We start from the raw sequence: 17,952 nt of genomic DNA on the forward strand, positions 1-17,952 counted from the left end.
AACACTTGTTCTCCCTTTCAAAAAATTGTAGCCATCCTTTCCCTCATATCTTATTGGCCACTATTGCCCAATTCCCAAATTTATTATTGGCAAAGTGAATGAGATCAACATTGACTGCCTGAAACCAATCAGGACCCATGTCCCCAGAGGACATGGCTGCAGGGAGGACAGTTGGGTATCTGAACAATATCAGGGCATTTCAGCAAGAAAGAGAGGGTGGGGTGGATTATAGGGAGGCCATGATCAATGTTTGCAGTGGAGAGGCTTTAAAACTATCAGTGCCCAGGCCACAAATTTGGATTCATTTGGATTCTGTTGGTCTACAGTGAGTTCCCAACATCAGTCGTTTTTAAATGTTCACCCAGTTGATTCTAGTGTGCAGTTAGGGTTGAGGCCACTGGCCTAGCAGGTGAGACTGCCCGCTAAGCCAGCAAGTATTTATGAATGCTGAGAGCTGAGAAGTGCAACATGCTGAGGCACCTTTGCCTGGTCCAAGGGGACCATGGAAATCCCCCAAGAGGGAAGAACATTTAGACTGATAACTGAAAAGGTCAAGTCAGCCAGGCTGGGGGAAGAGTGTCATAGATACAGGGACAGAAAGAAGGTGGTGCCCAAGGAATGGAAAGAAGCTCAGTCTAGCTGGAGTGGACAGCGTGTCTATTTCTGACCTTGAGGAGACAGTATTTTTACTTAAAGATGTGCAATTCATGAGGCAACAGCTAGATTACACACTCCAACCCAGTTTACCTCTCCCCTATGACCTTCTCCTGGTAAGCTGAGTAAGTAGCAGGTTATACTTAGAGGGAGCAGACAATTAGGTTTAAGAACTGAATTTGAAGCCTGCCTATGTTCTGCACAACCAGTGTGGCCTTGGAGAAGTCTCATGACCTCTTTGGATCTCCGTAAATGTCCTACAAAGGTGAGGTTATGGGCTTCCCTGGTGGCACAGTGGTTGAGAGTCCGCCTGCCGATGCAGGGGACACGGGTTCGTGCCCCGGTCCGGGAAGATCCCAGGTGCCGCGGAGCGGCTGGGCCCGTGAGCCATGGCCGCTGAGCCTGCACATCCAGAGCCTGTGCTCCGCAACGGGAGAGGCCACAACAGTGAGAGGCCCGCGTACCACACACGCACACACAAAAAGGTGAGGTTATAAAAAGTATCTCATAGGACTATTGTGGAACTCGAATGAGAAAATATATATATGTATATATGTGAGTGGCATGCATTCATATACTGATGCATTCCAAATATCTCTTCCCATCAAAACCTATCTCTAGATAACTTCTGAACTCCAGAGCTGTCTGTTGAGCTGCCCATTTGGCATTGCCCCTTGAATGTCTAATGGGCATCTGCCACTTGACATGTCTAAGACTGAGCTCCTCCATCCTTCCCCATATCAGCTAATGGCATCTCCATCCTTGGTGTCACCCTTGACTCCTTTCTCTCCAACATCCAGTCTGTTAACAAGTCCTGTCACTCTACTTTCAAAATATATCCAGAATTTGACTGTTTCTCACACCTGCCACCACTATCCTGGTTCAAGCCAACGCCCTCTCTTGCCTAGGCTTTGTAGCAGCCTCCTAATGGCCTCCTTGCTTCTGCCCTCCCCTGCAGTCCCTTCTCAACACAACACTCAGAATGATAAGTCCAATCACAGCACTCCTTTAATCAAAACCTGACCAGGGCTCCATCTCAGTCAAAGTGAAGGGTGAAACCCTATGATGACCTACAAGCCCTTCCATGATGTGGTCCACCATTATTCTCTTATCTCCTACAGTTCTTCCCTTTGTTCATCTGCTCCAGCCCCAATGCTCCTGCTCTTCCCAGAATGTGCCAGGAACATTCCTGCCTCAGGGCCTTTGCACTTGTGGTTTCCTCTGCCTGGAATCCTCTGTCCTATTTAGCCACATGTCTAACTTCTCACTTCCATCAAGTCTTTACTTAAAAGCTACAGTGTCAGGAAGTCCTCCCCTAGACACCCTATTTAAAATTTCAACACCTGCCCTTGATGTCATATTCTCCTTCTTTGCTTTATTTTTTTCTTTAGTATTTACCAATAGCATGCTCTGTATTTTATTTATTTATATTGTTTATTAGCTTTCTTTCCTACCAGAATATATATATGCATATGAGGATATATATATATATATATATATATATTCATATATATATAAAATCTCCCTACCAAAATATCCCTGCTCCCCAAGGGCAGGGATTTTTGTTTGTTTTATACACTTTATATCTCCAATGCTAGGACAGTACCTGGCACATAGTAGGCACTCAATAAATTTGTCAGTACCGCATTTTACAAAGGAGAAACCTGAGGTTCACTTTGATTAAATAATTTACTCAAGATCACACAGAAAGACAGTGGCAGAGTTGGGTAGTTAACTGTTCTATGATGCTTGACAACATAAGAAGCCCATTTTGCAAAAAGAGCAGTATCAGTGGCCCCTCTCCAGTCTTCCTCCCTACCACCAGCTAAAGAAAGAAAACATTTCAGTGAGGAAGGATTAGGGGTGGAGACTTTGTGGTGTTGCCCTGTGGACCCTTGGCTAGGACGCCCAGATTTGAGTGTTCTTAAGCAAGGAAGCAGGGGAGCCATCTCAGCACTTGTTCTGAGGCAGGAAGGCCAGTGACTGTAATTAAACGAAGACCAGGGGGAAGGGGTACTCGGCTGCACAGGAAGATACGCTGAGTCCATTTGAAATGGTTGGGGAGATTCTTTTTACACAGTTATCAGCATCAAGCCCTGTCTCACTGGCAATGCCACCCAGACTCACTGTGCCGCCTAAAAATTCCTTCCTCTTCCATCCATTGCATTGGACACACAAAGAGAAACCCTAGCAGAATACAGGCCGAGCAGTCAGAGAGCAACCCTATAGTTAGATCTGCTAAAGCTTTGTTGGAATGAGGGCAGTGATTTTTAAAGAGCATCTTGTTTTGAGGAAGAGAGAATTTGGTGGGACAGTGGTTGTGTTAGCAGGCAAGGCCTTTTTCTCCTCCCACTTGGGAAGCCCCATTGCTGGCCCTCTCCCTCCACGGGGACCCAGCCCCCCTCTGGGAAGTGGAGTTTCTAGAACCAGAGCCCAGGCAGGCAGAAGGCTTCCCTAACAGTTCAGAAGACGGAAGCAGCGGCAGGGCACGAGTGGAAGCCGAAGCCTGCAGGCTGCAGTCAAACCAGAGGCGGCGGATTCCATAGGGTCGGGGCAGAGCAGAGTCAGAGCAAGGGCCGGGGGAACCATGGCCCCTCTGAGCCACAGCATCCTCATTGCCAGAGTGTGTCCATCCTGAGTCTGCGGTGAAGAGTAAGTGAGAGAAAGCCTGTGGCATCCAGCACCGAGCTAGCTGTCAGCATGTGATTTCTGTCTCCTTTCCAGGGGCAAAATGAGGACTAACAGAGGCTCTTTGCAGAGGTACTGGGTTGCAGCCCAGAGAGTGGAGGAAGAGAAGGAAGTACTTAAGTTGCAGAATGCCTCTGTGGGCAACGTTCAGCCGCTTCCTGTGTTCCTTAGAGGCGCCCTCGAGGAGCAGCCGCAGCAGGCCGTCGCCTCTGGGCTTCCCTTCAGAGCCTCTGCCTCTTCACAGGCACTCACACCAGTTCCCAGGGCCCTTGGTCAGGGCCCGTGTGCTTCACCCAGATCCCCTCATCAGCTGATGCCCCCAACCCGGGCTGCTGTCCTTTCTAGGGCTTGCCCTTGCCCACATGTTCACCCAGCCCAGGAGGCACCCTGAGGCCAGTGGCGGATGATGAGGTGATACCTTACAATTTGGGACAGCTCTAAAAGAGCCATCCAGCTCCACTGGATCTGCTGGAGCTCACTGTGGGTGAGCTTCTGCCTGGGCCCATCCTGCCTTCCTCCCTTCTTTGTAAGCATCTCCCAAAAACACGCTCCAAAAGCCTTCTGCGCGGGACTCCCAGGAGCCCAACCTGAGACCACCAGTCCCTCCACTGTCTGTTGTCTTTGCCCCCCAACCACACCCTCTCCTCTGACCTCCTGGGTACCCTCCTTCCACTAAAATGCAGTCATGTTGTATGCCAACGACTGGAAAATGAGTGTTGAGGGGTTAATATGTTGCCCAATAAAAACAGTGATAATTATATGGGAACCAACCTTCACATGCAGCTAACAATCTGCGAAGCACACTTACATACATGATTTTTTTTTTTTTTTTTTTTTTTGTAGCAGCCTCCTAATGGCCTCCTTGCTTCTGCCCTCCCCTGCAGTCCCTTCTCAACACAACACTCAGAATGATAAGTCCAATCACAGCACTCCTTTAATCAAAACCTGACCAGGGCTCCATCTCAGTCAAAGTGAAGGGTGAAACCCTATGATGACCTACAAGCCCTTCCATGATGTGGTCCACCATTATTCTCTTATCTCCTACAGTTCTTCCCTTTGTTCATCTGCTCCAGCCCCAATGCTCCTGCTCTTCCCAGAATGTGCCAGGAACATTCCTGCCTCAGGGCCTTTGCACTTGTGGTTTCCTCTGCCTGGAATCCTCTGTCCTATTTAGCCACATGTCTAACTTCTCACTTCCATCAAGTCTTTACTTAAAAGCTACAGTGTCAGGAAGTCCTCCCCTAGACACCCTATTTAAAATTTCAACACCTGCCCTTGATGTCATATTCTCCTTCTTTGCTTTATTTTTTTCTTTAGTATTTACCAATAGCATGCTCTGTATTTTATTTATTTATATTGTTTATTAGCTTTCTTTCCTACCAGAATATATATATGCATATGAGGATATATATATATATATATATATATATTCATATATATATAAAATCTCCCTACCAAAATACCCCTGCTCCCCAAGGGCAGGGATTTTTGTTTGTTTTATACACTTTATATCTCCAATGCTAGGACAGTACCTGGCACATAGTAGGCACTCAATAAATTTGTCAGTACCGCATTTTACAAAGGAGAAACCTGAGGTTCACTTTGATTAAATAATTTACTCAAGATCACACAGAAAGACAGTGGCAGAGTTGGGTAGTTAACTGTTCTATGATGCTTGACAACATAAGAAGCCCATTTTGCAAAAAGAGCAGTATCAGTGGCCCCTCTCCAGTCTTCCTCCCTACCACCAGCTAAAGAAAGAAAACATTTCAGTGAGGAAGGATTAGGGGTGGAGACTTTGTGGTGTTGCCCTGTGGACCCTTGGCTAGGACGCCCAGATTTGAGTGTTCTTAAGCAAGGAAGCAGGGGAGCCATCTCAGCACTTGTTCTGAGGCAGGAAGGCCAGTGACTGTAATTAAACGAAGACCAGGGGGAAGGGGTACTCGGCTGCACAGGAAGATACGCTGAGTCCATTTGAAATGGTTGGGGAGATTCTTTTTACACAGTTATCAGCATCAAGCCCTGTCTCACTGGCAATGCCACCCAGACTCACTGTGCCGCCTAAAAATTCCTTCCTCTTCCATCCATTGCATTGGACACACAAAGAGAAACCCTAGCAGAATACAGGCCGAGCAGTCAGAGAGCAACCCTATAGTTAGATCTGCTAAAGCTTTGTTGGAATGAGGGCAGTGATTTTTAAAGAGCATCTTGTTTTGAGGAAGAGAGAATTTGGTGGGACAGTGGTTGTGTTAGCAGGCAAGGCCTTTTTCTCCTCCCACTTGGGAAGCCCCATTGCTGGCCCTCTCCCTCCACGGGGACCCAGCCCCCCTCTGGGAAGTGGAGTTTCTAGAACCAGAGCCCAGGCAGGCAGAAGGCTTCCCTAACAGTTCAGAAGACGGAAGCAGCGGCAGGGCACGAGTGGAAGCCGAAGCCTGCAGGCTGCAGTCAAACCAGAGGCGGCGGATTCCATAGGGTCGGGGCAGAGCAGAGTCAGAGCAAGGGCCGGGGGAACCATGGCCCCTCTGAGCCACAGCATCCTCATTGCCAGAGTGTGTCCATCCTGAGTCTGCGGTGAAGAGTAAGTGAGAGAAAGCCTGTGGCATCCAGCACCGAGCTAGCTGTCAGCATGTGATTTCTGTCTCCTTTCCAGGGGCAAAATGAGGACTAACAGAGGCTCTTTGCAGAGGTACTGGGTTGCAGCCCAGAGAGTGGAGGAAGAGAAGGAAGTACTTAAGTTGCAGAATGCCTCTGTGGGCAACGTTCAGCCGCTTCCTGTGTTCCTTAGAGGCGCCCTCGAGGAGCAGCCGCAGCAGGCCGTCGCCTCTGGGCTTCCCTTCAGAGCCTCTGCCTCTTCACAGGCACTCACACCAGTTCCCAGGGCCCTTGGTCAGGGCCCGTGTGCTTCACCCAGATCCCCTCATCAGCTGATGCCCCCAACCCGGGCTGCTGTCCTTTCTAGGGCTTGCCCTTGCCCACATGTTCACCCAGCCCAGGAGGCACCCTGAGGCCAGTGGCGGATGATGAGGTGATACCTTACAATTTGGGACAGCTCTAAAAGAGCCATCCAGCTCCACTGGATCTGCTGGAGCTCACTGTGGGTGAGCTTCTGCCTGGGCCCATCCTGCCTTCCTCCCTTCTTTGTAAGCATCTCCCAAAAACACGCTCCAAAAGCCTTCTGCGCGGGACTCCCAGGAGCCCAACCTGAGACCACCAGTCCCTCCACTGTCTGTTGTCTTTGCCCCCCAACCACACCCTCTCCTCTGACCTCCTGGGTACCCTCCTTCCACTAAAATGCAGTCATGTTGTATGCCAACGACTGGAAAATGAGTGTTGAGGGGTTAATATGTTGCCCAATAAAAACAGTGATAATTATATGGGAACCAACCTTCACATGCAGCTAACAATCTGCGAAGCACACTTACATACATGATTTTTTTTTTTTTTTTTTTTTTTTTGGCGCTCCGCAGGCCTCTCACTGTTGTGGCCTCTCCCGTTGCGGAGCACAGGCTCCGGACGCACAGGCTCAGCGGCCATGGCTCACGGGCCCAGCCGCTCCGCGGCATGTGGGATCTTCCCGGACCGGGGCACGAACCCATGTCCCCTGCATCGGCAGGCAGACTGTCAGCCACTGTGCCACCAGGAAAGCCCCTACATACACGATTTCATTTGCAAAGCAGAATAGCATGATAGTCTCCGAAGTGCTTCTGCCTGGACTTGAATCTTGGTCCTACTACTTATTAGTCTTGTAACCTTGGCCCATCTACATAACCTTTCCAGTGCTCAATTTCCCCATCTGTAAAATGAGGATATTAATGGTCCCCTCCTCCTAAAGTTTTTGTTAGAATTAAATGAGCCAGTACATGGACAGGTTTTGGAATAGCCGTGACACAAAGTAAGCACATAGTATGCATTAGTTATTAGTATTCGATCCTCGCAAGAACCCCAGGAGGTATTATAATTACTGCCTGTGTTGGACACCTCTCATGCACACCTTGTACTCTCAGCCCACCTTTTCACTCCAGCTGTTCCTGCAGCCACCTGGTGGCACAGGTGTAACCCAATGGCACCTTGCTCAGCTGTACTGCTTATTTCTTACTTCCTGCCCTGACTTCTCTGCCACCATCACTTGAGATGCCCGTGGACCACACTCAGCCATTCTGACCCAAGCAAACTTGGAGGTGTGAGAGAGCTGACATCCCATGGGGACCCTTGGACCAAGGGAGAGTTGGAGCCAATGGGAAAACAGTGCCTTCTCTCATTTCTTGAGAGAATAATTCTGAGGTATAATGTGTCCCATCAAGGTCCAAGTTCAGTTGCCTGTAGCAGTGGGCACCCCCATCTTGACTTTCCCTCCTTTCGTTTCCCACTTCCCAGCTGCCCATTCCTGTTACTTGAGCTCACTTTCCCCAATAAACTACCCACGTACAAGCCCTTGCCTCATGCTCTGCTTTGGGGAACCATCTAGCTGTGAACAAGAGGATAGTGAAAGTATAAAAAGAGGCTTGTTTTGCATCCAGAATCAGATCTGGACTCAAGGCCAAAGCCTTCCACCTCCCTAGTCTCATTTCCTCACGCTGTGCTCCCTCCCAGTTCATACATGTGCATCTTAACAGAGGCCTTCCAGAAGCTTGGTCAGTTGAAGGCAGGTCAGGGAGGAATCAGCTATGAACGGGCAGCTAGGTATCTGGGTTTGTGACCCCCATACAGAGTGACACACAACAGGGCACAAGAGCTGAAGGAGTTGAGCAGTGCCACTGCTGACTTTCCCTGCAGCTTGCTCACCTATCCCCGCCACCATCAACAGGTGCCCAATGATAGCATGACATCCTGCCTTCCAGGTACTACAAGATCAGCGTGGTGCTCATGTGCTTCATGGTCCCCACACTGGTGCCCTGGTGCATCTGGGGAGAGAGTCTGTGGAATTCCTACTTCCTGGCCTCCATCCTCCGCTACACCATCTCACTCAATGTCACCTGGCTGGTCAACAGTGTTGCCCACATGTACGGAAACCGGCCCTATGACAAGAACATCAGCCCTCGGCAGAACCCGCTCGTCACCCTGGGTGCCATCGGTGAGTATGGGGTGGGAGCCAGTGGGGGGAGTGGCAGTTCAGATCTTCTAGGCTTCTCAGTGGTTTTGTGGAATCTGTAAAGAGAGGCAGTGGGGTGGAGTAAACTGGGATGAACTTGGGCTTTGGCGTTAGAATCTGAGCCACTTACTCTCTCTGATTCACAGTTTTCTTACCTGTGAAATGGGAACAGGAATACTAATCAGAGAACAAGGTAGTTATTGGGAAGTAGATGAAATTACAGATAGAGATGTTACAGTGCCTGGTACATAGTAGGTGATCGATAATTAGTAGCTATTTATTTTTACCATGGAAATTTTCCGAAAGGAGGAGTAGCAGTTGATGTCTCTCTCAAACTGCCCTGACTGCTCTAGCCTCAGCTGTCCATCATTTGGCTGACCTTAAAAATAAATTAATTAATTAGAAGGCCTGCAAACAGAGGGATGGGGAGAATTGGGACCTTGGCTTCTCGCGGTACCACAGAATGGTTAAGAGCAAGGCTTCTGGAGTCCGACAGGTTTGGTTGAGTCTTGGTTCCTCCACCTACTCTCTGGGCAAGTTATCTAGCTCCTCCATACCATGTGTTCTCATCCGTAAAGCGGGGGTAATATATAGTAGCACTGACCTCCGCCTGGGGTCGCCGGAGGGTTAGATGAGTTAATACATACTGTTTGCAGCAGTGCTTAGCAGGAAACAAGCCTTCAGGGATGTTATTTTTCTTACTAGCCTTATGGGCTTAGGCAGGTTACTTGTCCCTTCTGTGCATTTCCATCCTCATTTTAAAATGGGGATAATCGTAGCAGATAGCTTAGCTATGTGAGAATTATAGGCATTAATACCCTTTGAAGAATTTAGCATGGTGGCTGGCACACAGTAAGTGATTAATAAATGATAGCTGTATCTTGATAGAAGCAACTCAGTCTCCTGGGTAACCCGAGCCTTAAGTACAGAGATCAAACCCAGGAAGGGAGGTTCCTGCTGTTAAGTTGAAACAGTCTCTGCATCCCCCTGCCATGGGTTTCTGCCATCATGGTGTTAGGGTCACCCATTTATTAAGACCCCAGGGATCTTGTGTTGACAAGGGCAATATAAGGTGGAATAAACACCAAATTTAGCTATGGGAATAACTGGATAAGCAGAGAGAAAAGTGTGAGTTTCCTGATCCCTCCTATTGTTTTCTCCTCCTCTCACTCTTCATCTTCTATAAGCATTGTAATGAGGGCAGCCACATCCAATGGTAACTCTGAGAGCAGGTGAGAGTGGGCGCTCTGGGACTGTTACCATCTTACGTAGGGGATGGTGGGCCAGGGAACCCAAAGAATGAGGCCATGACACAGGCCCTGAAGAACAGGGTGTTGGTTTGAAGCTTGTCCAGGTCAACACTGGACTCTCAAATCAGCTTTCTTGATAAAGGTCCTTGGAAGACTCTTATTACACCCACTGTATGACAGATGAGGGAATACATCCAGAGTTCTTAGAACAGTGCCTGTTTCTGAAAATAAAGGAAAACTCTAGTACTCTAGTCCAAGAATGATGGGGTGGAGGGCCAGAAAATTGCAGACAACACACCGATCCATCTGATATACTCATTGTAGAGCAGAATCTTTCAAATGTGGTCAATAGAAGAACTGTATGATGACCAGTAGCCACTTAAGAAGTAAAGGAGGAATCTGGCCATTCCTTGTATGGTTAAAAATAGTTACTATATGACCCAGCAACTCCACTCCTAGATTTATACCCAAGAGAAATGAAAATGTATGTCCACATAAAAACTTGCTTATGAGTGTTCATAGCAACATTATTTATTTATAACAGCTAAAATGTGTCCCTCAACTGATGAATGGATAAATACACTGTGGTATATCCATACAGTGGAGTACTCCTCAGCAATAAAAAGAAATGAAGTACTGATATCTGCTACAACCTTGAAAACATTATGGTATGTGAAAGAAGCCAGTCACAAAGGATTACATATTGTATGATTTCATTTATATGAAATAGTCAGAATAAGCCAATCTATAGAGATTGTATTAGTAAAAGTGAGAAACAGAAACAGTATACGTATAAATATATGCAAATAAATATATATATATAATATTGCTCATAATCTCTCTATATATGTACAGAAACAGTAGGATATCTGTATCTATATAAATGTAGATGTATTCTGTTTGTGTGTGTGTGTGTGTGTGTGTGTGTGTGTGTGTGTACGGCGGGGGGTGGGGCGGGGAGTGAGCAAGAGAGAGAGAGAGAGAGAGAGAGAGAGAGATTTATTTTGAGGAATTGGTTCCTGCGATTATGGAGGCTAAGTCCCACCAAGCGGGAGACCCAGGAAAGCCAGTGGTATAATTAAGTCTGAGTCTGAACGCCTGAGAACCAGGGGAGCTGATGATGCAAATCCCAGTCAGAGGGCAGGAGAAGATGAGACAGACGTTCAATCAGTGAGTCAGGAAAATGGGAGCAAATTCCTCCTTCCTCCACCACTGGTTCTATTCAGGCCCTTAAGGGACTGGCTGATGCCCACTCACATTGAGGAGGACCATCTACATTACTGAGTCCACTGCTTCAAATGCTAATCTCATCCAGAAACGCCCTCACAGACACACCCAGAAATAAAGTTTAATCTGGGCACTCCTTGGCCAGTCAAGTTAACATGTAAAATTAGGGGCTTTTCCGGTGGCGCAGTGGTTGAAAGTCCGCCTGCCGATGCAGGGGACACGGGTTCGTGCCCCGGTCCAGGAACATCCCCCCCACATACACACAAAAATGTAAAATTAACCAACACAGAGAAAGAAAGAAGGGCTGGAGGGAGGGGGGATGGTTAAGGGCCAACAGCTAAGGGGAGTGGGGTGTCTTTTTAGGTAATGAAAATGCTATAAAATTCATTGTGGTGATGCATGCACAGCTCAGTGAATACACCAAAAGCCATTAAATTGTATTCTTTACATGGGTGAATTGTATGGTAAATTATATCTCAATAAAGCTGTTTTTTAAAAAGAAAACAAAGAAAGAAGCCGTGAGACTTTTCCTGAAAACAGCTTAGTGGGGGGAAAAAATAAGGGAGGAAAAGCTATTCACTGTGAGGGGTAGAATAATATATAGGCAGATTTTGGATATTTAAAGATCCAGCTCCTTAATTCACTCACCTATCAGAATGATTATCATTTATCTCTTCCAAGCTCTTCCAGGAAGTCTTCCTTTAATTACTTCAATCCACAGAGGCTATTTTCCTTTTATGAGCATACATCAAAATGATGATCTGTTATCAGCCATTTGGCATTTAGCTTAAGAAGAACAGCTCTGAAGTCGTAGGAGCATGTCACCAATCCACAGGGAAAATTACTCTTGATACTTCGTGCTGATTATTGTTATTTTTCTGTTCCTATTGAGTTTGTCTAGCCAACTGAGTGAACGCTTCCTAAGGGCAGACAGCAAGTCTTCTGCTCTCCACTGGAGCCTGACACAGTGTCTTGTAATAAATGAGTGATTTTTAGAAAGCTCTACAGAGAGATGCTGATTGGGTTATTTCAAGCCCACTTTGTCTTCCAGGTGAAGGCTTCCATAACTACCATCACACCTTTCCCTTTGACTACTCTGCGAGTGAATTTGGCTTAAATTTCAACCCAACCACCTGGTTCATTGACTTCATGTGTTGGCTGGGACTGGCCACTGACCGCAAACGGGCAACCAAGCCGATGATCGAAGCCCGGAAAGCCAGAACTGGAGAGGGCAGCGCCTGACCCTGGAACCGCTATCCACTTCCGCTGTCAACGCCTCGGTTCATGGCCTTTGTTACTACACTTCTCTTGTTCATTGGATCGTGGGAGGGGGTACAGGGTGGGGAGGGAACGGAGTCTACGCGGTTTGGGAATTTTTTGTTTGTCTCAAACTAATGTCAAGATACAACGTCTCAATGAAAAGAATTTTTTAAAAGTCAGTGTAACTATGATTTAACACTAGAGCGTAGACATGTGATTTAATTGCTGTAGCTACAATATGTCAAACATACATCGTCATGTGCTTGTACGAGATGTTAACCCTGACAGGATGAAGGAATTTAATATTCTTTCAGTGTGATTCAGGAGAGCCTTGTTTTCTTTTTCTACCAGTTAACCCAACGTTATTTTTAAACAGGCTATCTGAAGGAGCAGAGAGGCAGGGTAGAAGGCAAAAGAGAGGATCTAACTAGTAAAGAATGTTTGTGTTTTGTAATTACTGTGTGTTTGTGTGTTGTTATTTTTAAGGAAGAGAATTGAAAACGTAAAAGAATGAGAGCACAGGAAATGGCTCTCTTATTTTTTTGCCCTGTTTCCAGCTTGTCAATGCTCCACTGTCTTTGCTTCAAGAGATCTGTTCACTGCTCAGAGCTAGTTTTGTGTCCCGAGCTGTACACCCAGCTGACCCTATAAGTCATTGCCTGTTTTAAGTGTTTGATTTTGTTCTCTTTGCTACTGTCATTTTAAGGTGTGTAACTCAGAAGTGCCAGACATCAAATTAAGCTCAAATGAAACTCTCATTTAAATGTTTAGACACCTAATTTATATTCTAATTGATCCCAGCCACTGATGCATGTACTTTACCTACTTCTGCTAAATAAGCATATTAATTTTCTACACCAGGCAATCAGATCTTAATAACCAATAGTTATCTAGAACTCAGTGTCTACAAATGTTTCGCCTGCATGCAGCCTTCACTGAACTTGCAGCAAGACATAAAGTGACCATTATGTAGCTTCTGGATTTAAGAAAAATTTGTGTGTTAAGTTGCCTTGTAAAGAGCATGCCAAATTAATGGGACAGCGTTCCGCTTTGTGTTAGATGTTAGAGCAAAAGAAAGCCTTATAGTGTTGGCATCAGAGCACTTCGAACATAGTGCTTCAAAGATAGGGAAGATGTAGGGTTTAAATTTAAATTTTAAATTTTTGAAAAAGAAGTGATGCCAATAAGAAACTGTCATAATAAAGTAGGTGTTTTTGCCATTTGTAATGTGTAAACCATGAGTGATTTACAATAAATGAGTATGAATTCATTGGTGTTCTTGACCAGATACTTAAATCTTTTTTTTTTAATTCGGCCGTGCCGCCCGGCATGTAGGATCTTAGTTCCCCTACCAGGGATCAAACCCGCGCCCCCTGCAGTGGAAGTGTGAAGTCTTAACCACCGGACTGTCAGGGAAGTCCTCGACCAGATACTTATATCTTGTTGGAATGTCCCTCAAGGGTGCCTGATGCTTTATGATGATCACATACTACACGTTTGAGTTGGGCTCTGGGCTAACAGCAGCCCCTAAGACCAGACCTTTCCTATCCCATTAGCATAACCAGAGGGAAAGTCAGCAAGTTTTATGTGGAATGCAGAACCCCCAGTGATATCACTTCTCACTCACCAACACTGTCGCTTGTACTGCTTCCAGCTGACCAATGGGAACCCAACACCTACATGTCACTCAAAAGAGCATGAAAAATACTTTCCTCCCCAGAGCCCTGCCAGGCCCCCCAGCAGTGACCAGAGGAGGGGGAGATGGACTCAACTTTCACTCCAATCGCACCTCTCTCAGCTTTGCCCCTCCATGTGCTGACTCACTCTTCATCCATCTTTTGTCCCAAAGCAGCTGTGCCCCTGCCGTCAGCTATAGACGTCTTAGCCTGTCTGCAGTTGAGCGGGAGTCCAGCCATCGGGGGGTGCCGGACCGGACTTCATTTGTAAGGACACTTACAAGGCATTTTTCAGCTGCTTTTGTATTCGGGTCACAGATTGCTAAGACCTTGTATGAAGTGTTGGTAGAGCGTAGATGTATTCCAAGATGAGTTTGTGTCAGCCTGAACTAAAATGACCCTGATTGGGAAAGTTTCTGTGAACATTTGACCCCTAAACGTACTAAACTTATTTGCTTGTCCATTAATAGAAAAGATTACATTTGAAACAGCTATTTGGAATCTTCTCACAAAAGGAGGCTGTTCCACAGCTAATCCAGATAAATCCAGAACCTCATTCCTCTGAACCTGACTGCCACGTCTTTAGTCTTTATCGGCAGTACCCATGAATGAGATAAGGACGGCGATGATGCTGATGGAGTGGATGAAGTTTAGAGCACGCTAGAGTCTTCCATATTCATATCCCCTGCATGTCTCAGCAGCATCTAAGAGTGCAGTTTTCTCATCTGCAGAGGGAAGGGATGAAACCAGACTGTCTCAGGTCCCACCCAGCCCTAACGTTCACTGGCAATAGCAGACATGGGAATACACCTGCATTCAGATTTCAAACACCTCGCAAGTTACTGCCTTTCTAGGACCTGGGAGGTCAAAACTGAGGGGAAATAATTGAGTCTGAGTGGGAGACCACTGCCTGAGGCCAAAAGGATATGTTCTCGGTAAAAATAGTGCATGTGTCTCATTTATTCCCAAAATATGATGAAGCAATAAAAATAAATATAATCCATGAAAAATAACTTAATGAAAGAAAGTACTCCAGCTCAGTGGAGTAGTAGAAATAGCACTGGACTCAGAGACCTGAGTTAGAATTCTCTTTTTTTTCCAACTGAGATGAACTTGACATATAACATTACATTAGGTTCAGGTGTAGAACTTTGTGCTTTGATATTTGTATATACTACAGAATGATCACCACAGTAAGTCTAGTTAACACCCATCACCACACAAATTTACAAATCTTTTTTCTTGTGATGAGAACTTTTAAGATCTACCCTCTTACCAACTTTCATATACAATACAGTGTTATTAACTCTAGTCACCGTGCTGTACATTACATCTCCAGGACTTATTTAGCTTATAACCAGAAGTTTATACCTTTTGACCACCTTCACCCATTTCCACCACACCCCTCAGCAATCTGTTCTCTTTATCTATGAGTCTGTAGGGACTACAGACTCATAGATAAAAGATAAAAGACTCATAGATAAAAGATAAAACTTTTTTTAGAAAAATTTTTTCTAAAAAAAAAATGTTTTTAGATTCTATTATACGTATAAATGAGATCATACAGTAATTGTCTTTCTCTGTCTGACATATTTCACTTAGCATAATGCCCTTGAGGTCCATTTATGTTGTCACAAATGGCAATTTTGAATTCTAACTCTTGGTCTAACTTGCTGTGTTTTTCGGTTGACCCACATGGAAGTGCCATTTACTAACCCACTGCGCCTCTCTGAACCTCAGTGTCCTAATCCACAAAATAGGAACAGTAACACTTATGCATCAGAGAAACCTGGATGCCCTGAGCACAGGGCCTGGCGCCTCGTAGACCCCCAGGAGACATCTGCTGGGGGTGCGTGGCTGCCCCAGTCACGAGACGAAAACCGAGATGGAACCAAATAACTGCAGACTAGAAATGGGGAGGACCAACTTCCAGTTCTGGTTTTGCTCCTAACTAGCTGGATGGTGAAATGTAGCAGAATATGCCCAAATCTGCCAGTTTGACATAAGATTATTCTGAGTTAAAGCCACTTGAAAAACAACAGATGCAAGCAGTGTGCTCTGACTTCCTTTTTCCTTCCTAAAAGCAGGAGAGGAAACTCCCGTGTGAAAGATACCCTCTCTGTACCAGGAGGAAAGAGACGTTCTTATCTCCATAGACAGGGAGAAGGTACCAAGAGAAATCAGTACAAAAAAACCTTGTTAAAACAGCCCTTATCTTCCTTGAGCTTCCCCATATATTTTAGTTACTTGTTCACAATTACTACTCTTTGTTCAACCTAGTATATGAGCATTTAGACCCAACCACTTTGGGGGGGGGGGTCTTCATTTTTCTGTGAAGGCTCCCATGTCCATGTAATAATAAAACCTGTACGCTTATCTCCTCTGAATCCATCTTATGTCAACTTAATTCTCAGGCCCAGTCTGATGCGAAGAGGATAGAGGAAAAGTTTTGCCTCCACTACAATGGCTCTAACCTCTCAGAGCTTCAGTGTCCCCTTCTGTAAAGGAACCGACTGGACTGGCTTATCCCGTCCAGCTCTGCCGTTTCAGTAAGTCTGTCATCTCTGTAGACAGCAGAGACAGCAGAGGACAAGACTGCAGAGCCCCCGTCCAGCCTGGTGTGGGTCCCTCTACATCTCTGGCTTCCTTCCTGCACCTTCAAAACCCCATCAGAGGACAGGTCTGGCTTGCAATGTCCTTTATGCTTCCGTCAGCTTCCTCACAGGATTCAGAAAGAAAAGACCAGCTGACAGCACCCGAGCCGGATGGGTTGTGAAGGCTTTGCCCTGAGAAGGTGCCCTTCCTCACAGCACTCGCTGAGGAGGTACCCTTCCTGACCTACAGTTACTAGGGGGAAAAGTGACTGTGCCTTCCACCATCTCTCCAGATCCCTACAACTCGGGGTTCACCACATCAGCCTCCCCTCCCCACCTCCCCTTTCCTCCCTTCCTGTCACTGAGAGAAATCTCCGAAGTTGCTTTTCTAATAGAAGCGCCAACTTCTGGGCAGAGTCATCAATCCCTCCCCACCCTGCGGTGAATGAACGGACAAAGACACTGGGTCCCACTGGATGGGTTGTGGTTGTGTTTTTATTACCAGATTTCACTTAAGCCCGTGCTGACAGCATGTGAATTGTGGAAACACAGGAGCTGTGTATAGACAGGTGCTCCTTTCCTGGGCTGTATGAGGACACTGCGTGTGAGGGTGAGGCCCCTACCAGGTACGCAGTGGGATCATTGTGATCATTGGTTCGTGATGACCTGGACTGCTAACTGGGATATCCAAGGTCTCAAAGCAAGAGCGAATGAGCAGTGTGGGCGATGGCGTTCCAGCTCCAGCACACAGTCTTCTCACACCTGATGGGGAGGGGATGGGAAGACTCACATCAGCTCCTTCCTGGCCCTGCGGTTGCTGCCTGTGAACGCATAAACAGCTCCTTGAGAGCCAGCGGGACTCCCTTCTGTGGACTCAAAAGCACTTAAGAGCTCCTGGCATCGTAAAGTGCTCATTCCAGATGTGCCAGGCAACAAGCACATCTATTCGCACTGTTCTCTGCACCTCCTGCTAGACTGAGCTGTTTGTAACACACAGGATCCAAATTCTTACAGTCAGCTTGTTAGAATCCATACACAGTCGCACCATAGCCAATGGAGGCAAAACAGGAAAAATGATCTGCAGGTGGATACTTTGGGCTCGATGGTTTCAAAACATTATTTTAAAAGTGAAAACCTTGATTTTGCCCCAAGGTGGGAAATTTTTAAGCAATGATACATTGGAGGCTTTTCCACCACCTGTTCGGTTTGAAGCCAGGGACCTGGATCCGTTTAAAGACACCAAAATGGACAGGCCATTTCAATGTGGTTTTGTTTAAACATTGCTTGACTCCTCGGCCCACATTTATACAACCCAGAGGTGGTTAGACTGTTAGCTGGGAGAGAAACAGCCTAAGGAAAATATGCAAAAGTTCTGCTTCTTCATCCAGAATATGTAGGAGGTAGAACAAATGATTGCTCACATCCCTTCTTAGATCACAAACTACAGGAATCAATAGCAAGCAGGCTTAGGAAGTGCTAGATTCTGCTTTACCCAAGCAAAAGATGTGGCCAGA

At 46.3% G+C, this 17,952-nt stretch overlaps 1 protein-coding gene across 1 annotated transcript in view; it reads left to right on the forward strand.

Annotated features, from left to right (window-relative positions):
• Nucleotides 1-13,438, forward strand: part of SCD5 (stearoyl-CoA desaturase 5) — a 164,832-nt gene extending 151,394 nt beyond the window's left edge. The window contains exons 4-5 of the mRNA XM_007447545.1: nucleotides 8,181-8,413; nucleotides 11,960-13,438. Of these exons, the coding sequence (XP_007447607.1) occupies nucleotides 8,181-8,413; nucleotides 11,960-12,150 (424 nt within the window). The 3' untranslated portion in view covers nucleotides 12,151-13,438. The remainder of the gene's footprint in view (nucleotides 1-8,180; nucleotides 8,414-11,959) is intronic.
• The last annotated feature ends 4,514 nt before the right edge of the window (nucleotides 13,439-17,952 follow it).

The sequence above is a fragment of the Lipotes vexillifer genome, unplaced genomic scaffold (assembly GCF_000442215.2).
Source record: "Lipotes vexillifer unplaced genomic scaffold, Lipotes_vexillifer_v1.1 scaffold272, whole genome shotgun sequence".
NCBI lineage: Eukaryota > Metazoa > Chordata > Mammalia > Artiodactyla > Lipotidae > Lipotes > Lipotes vexillifer.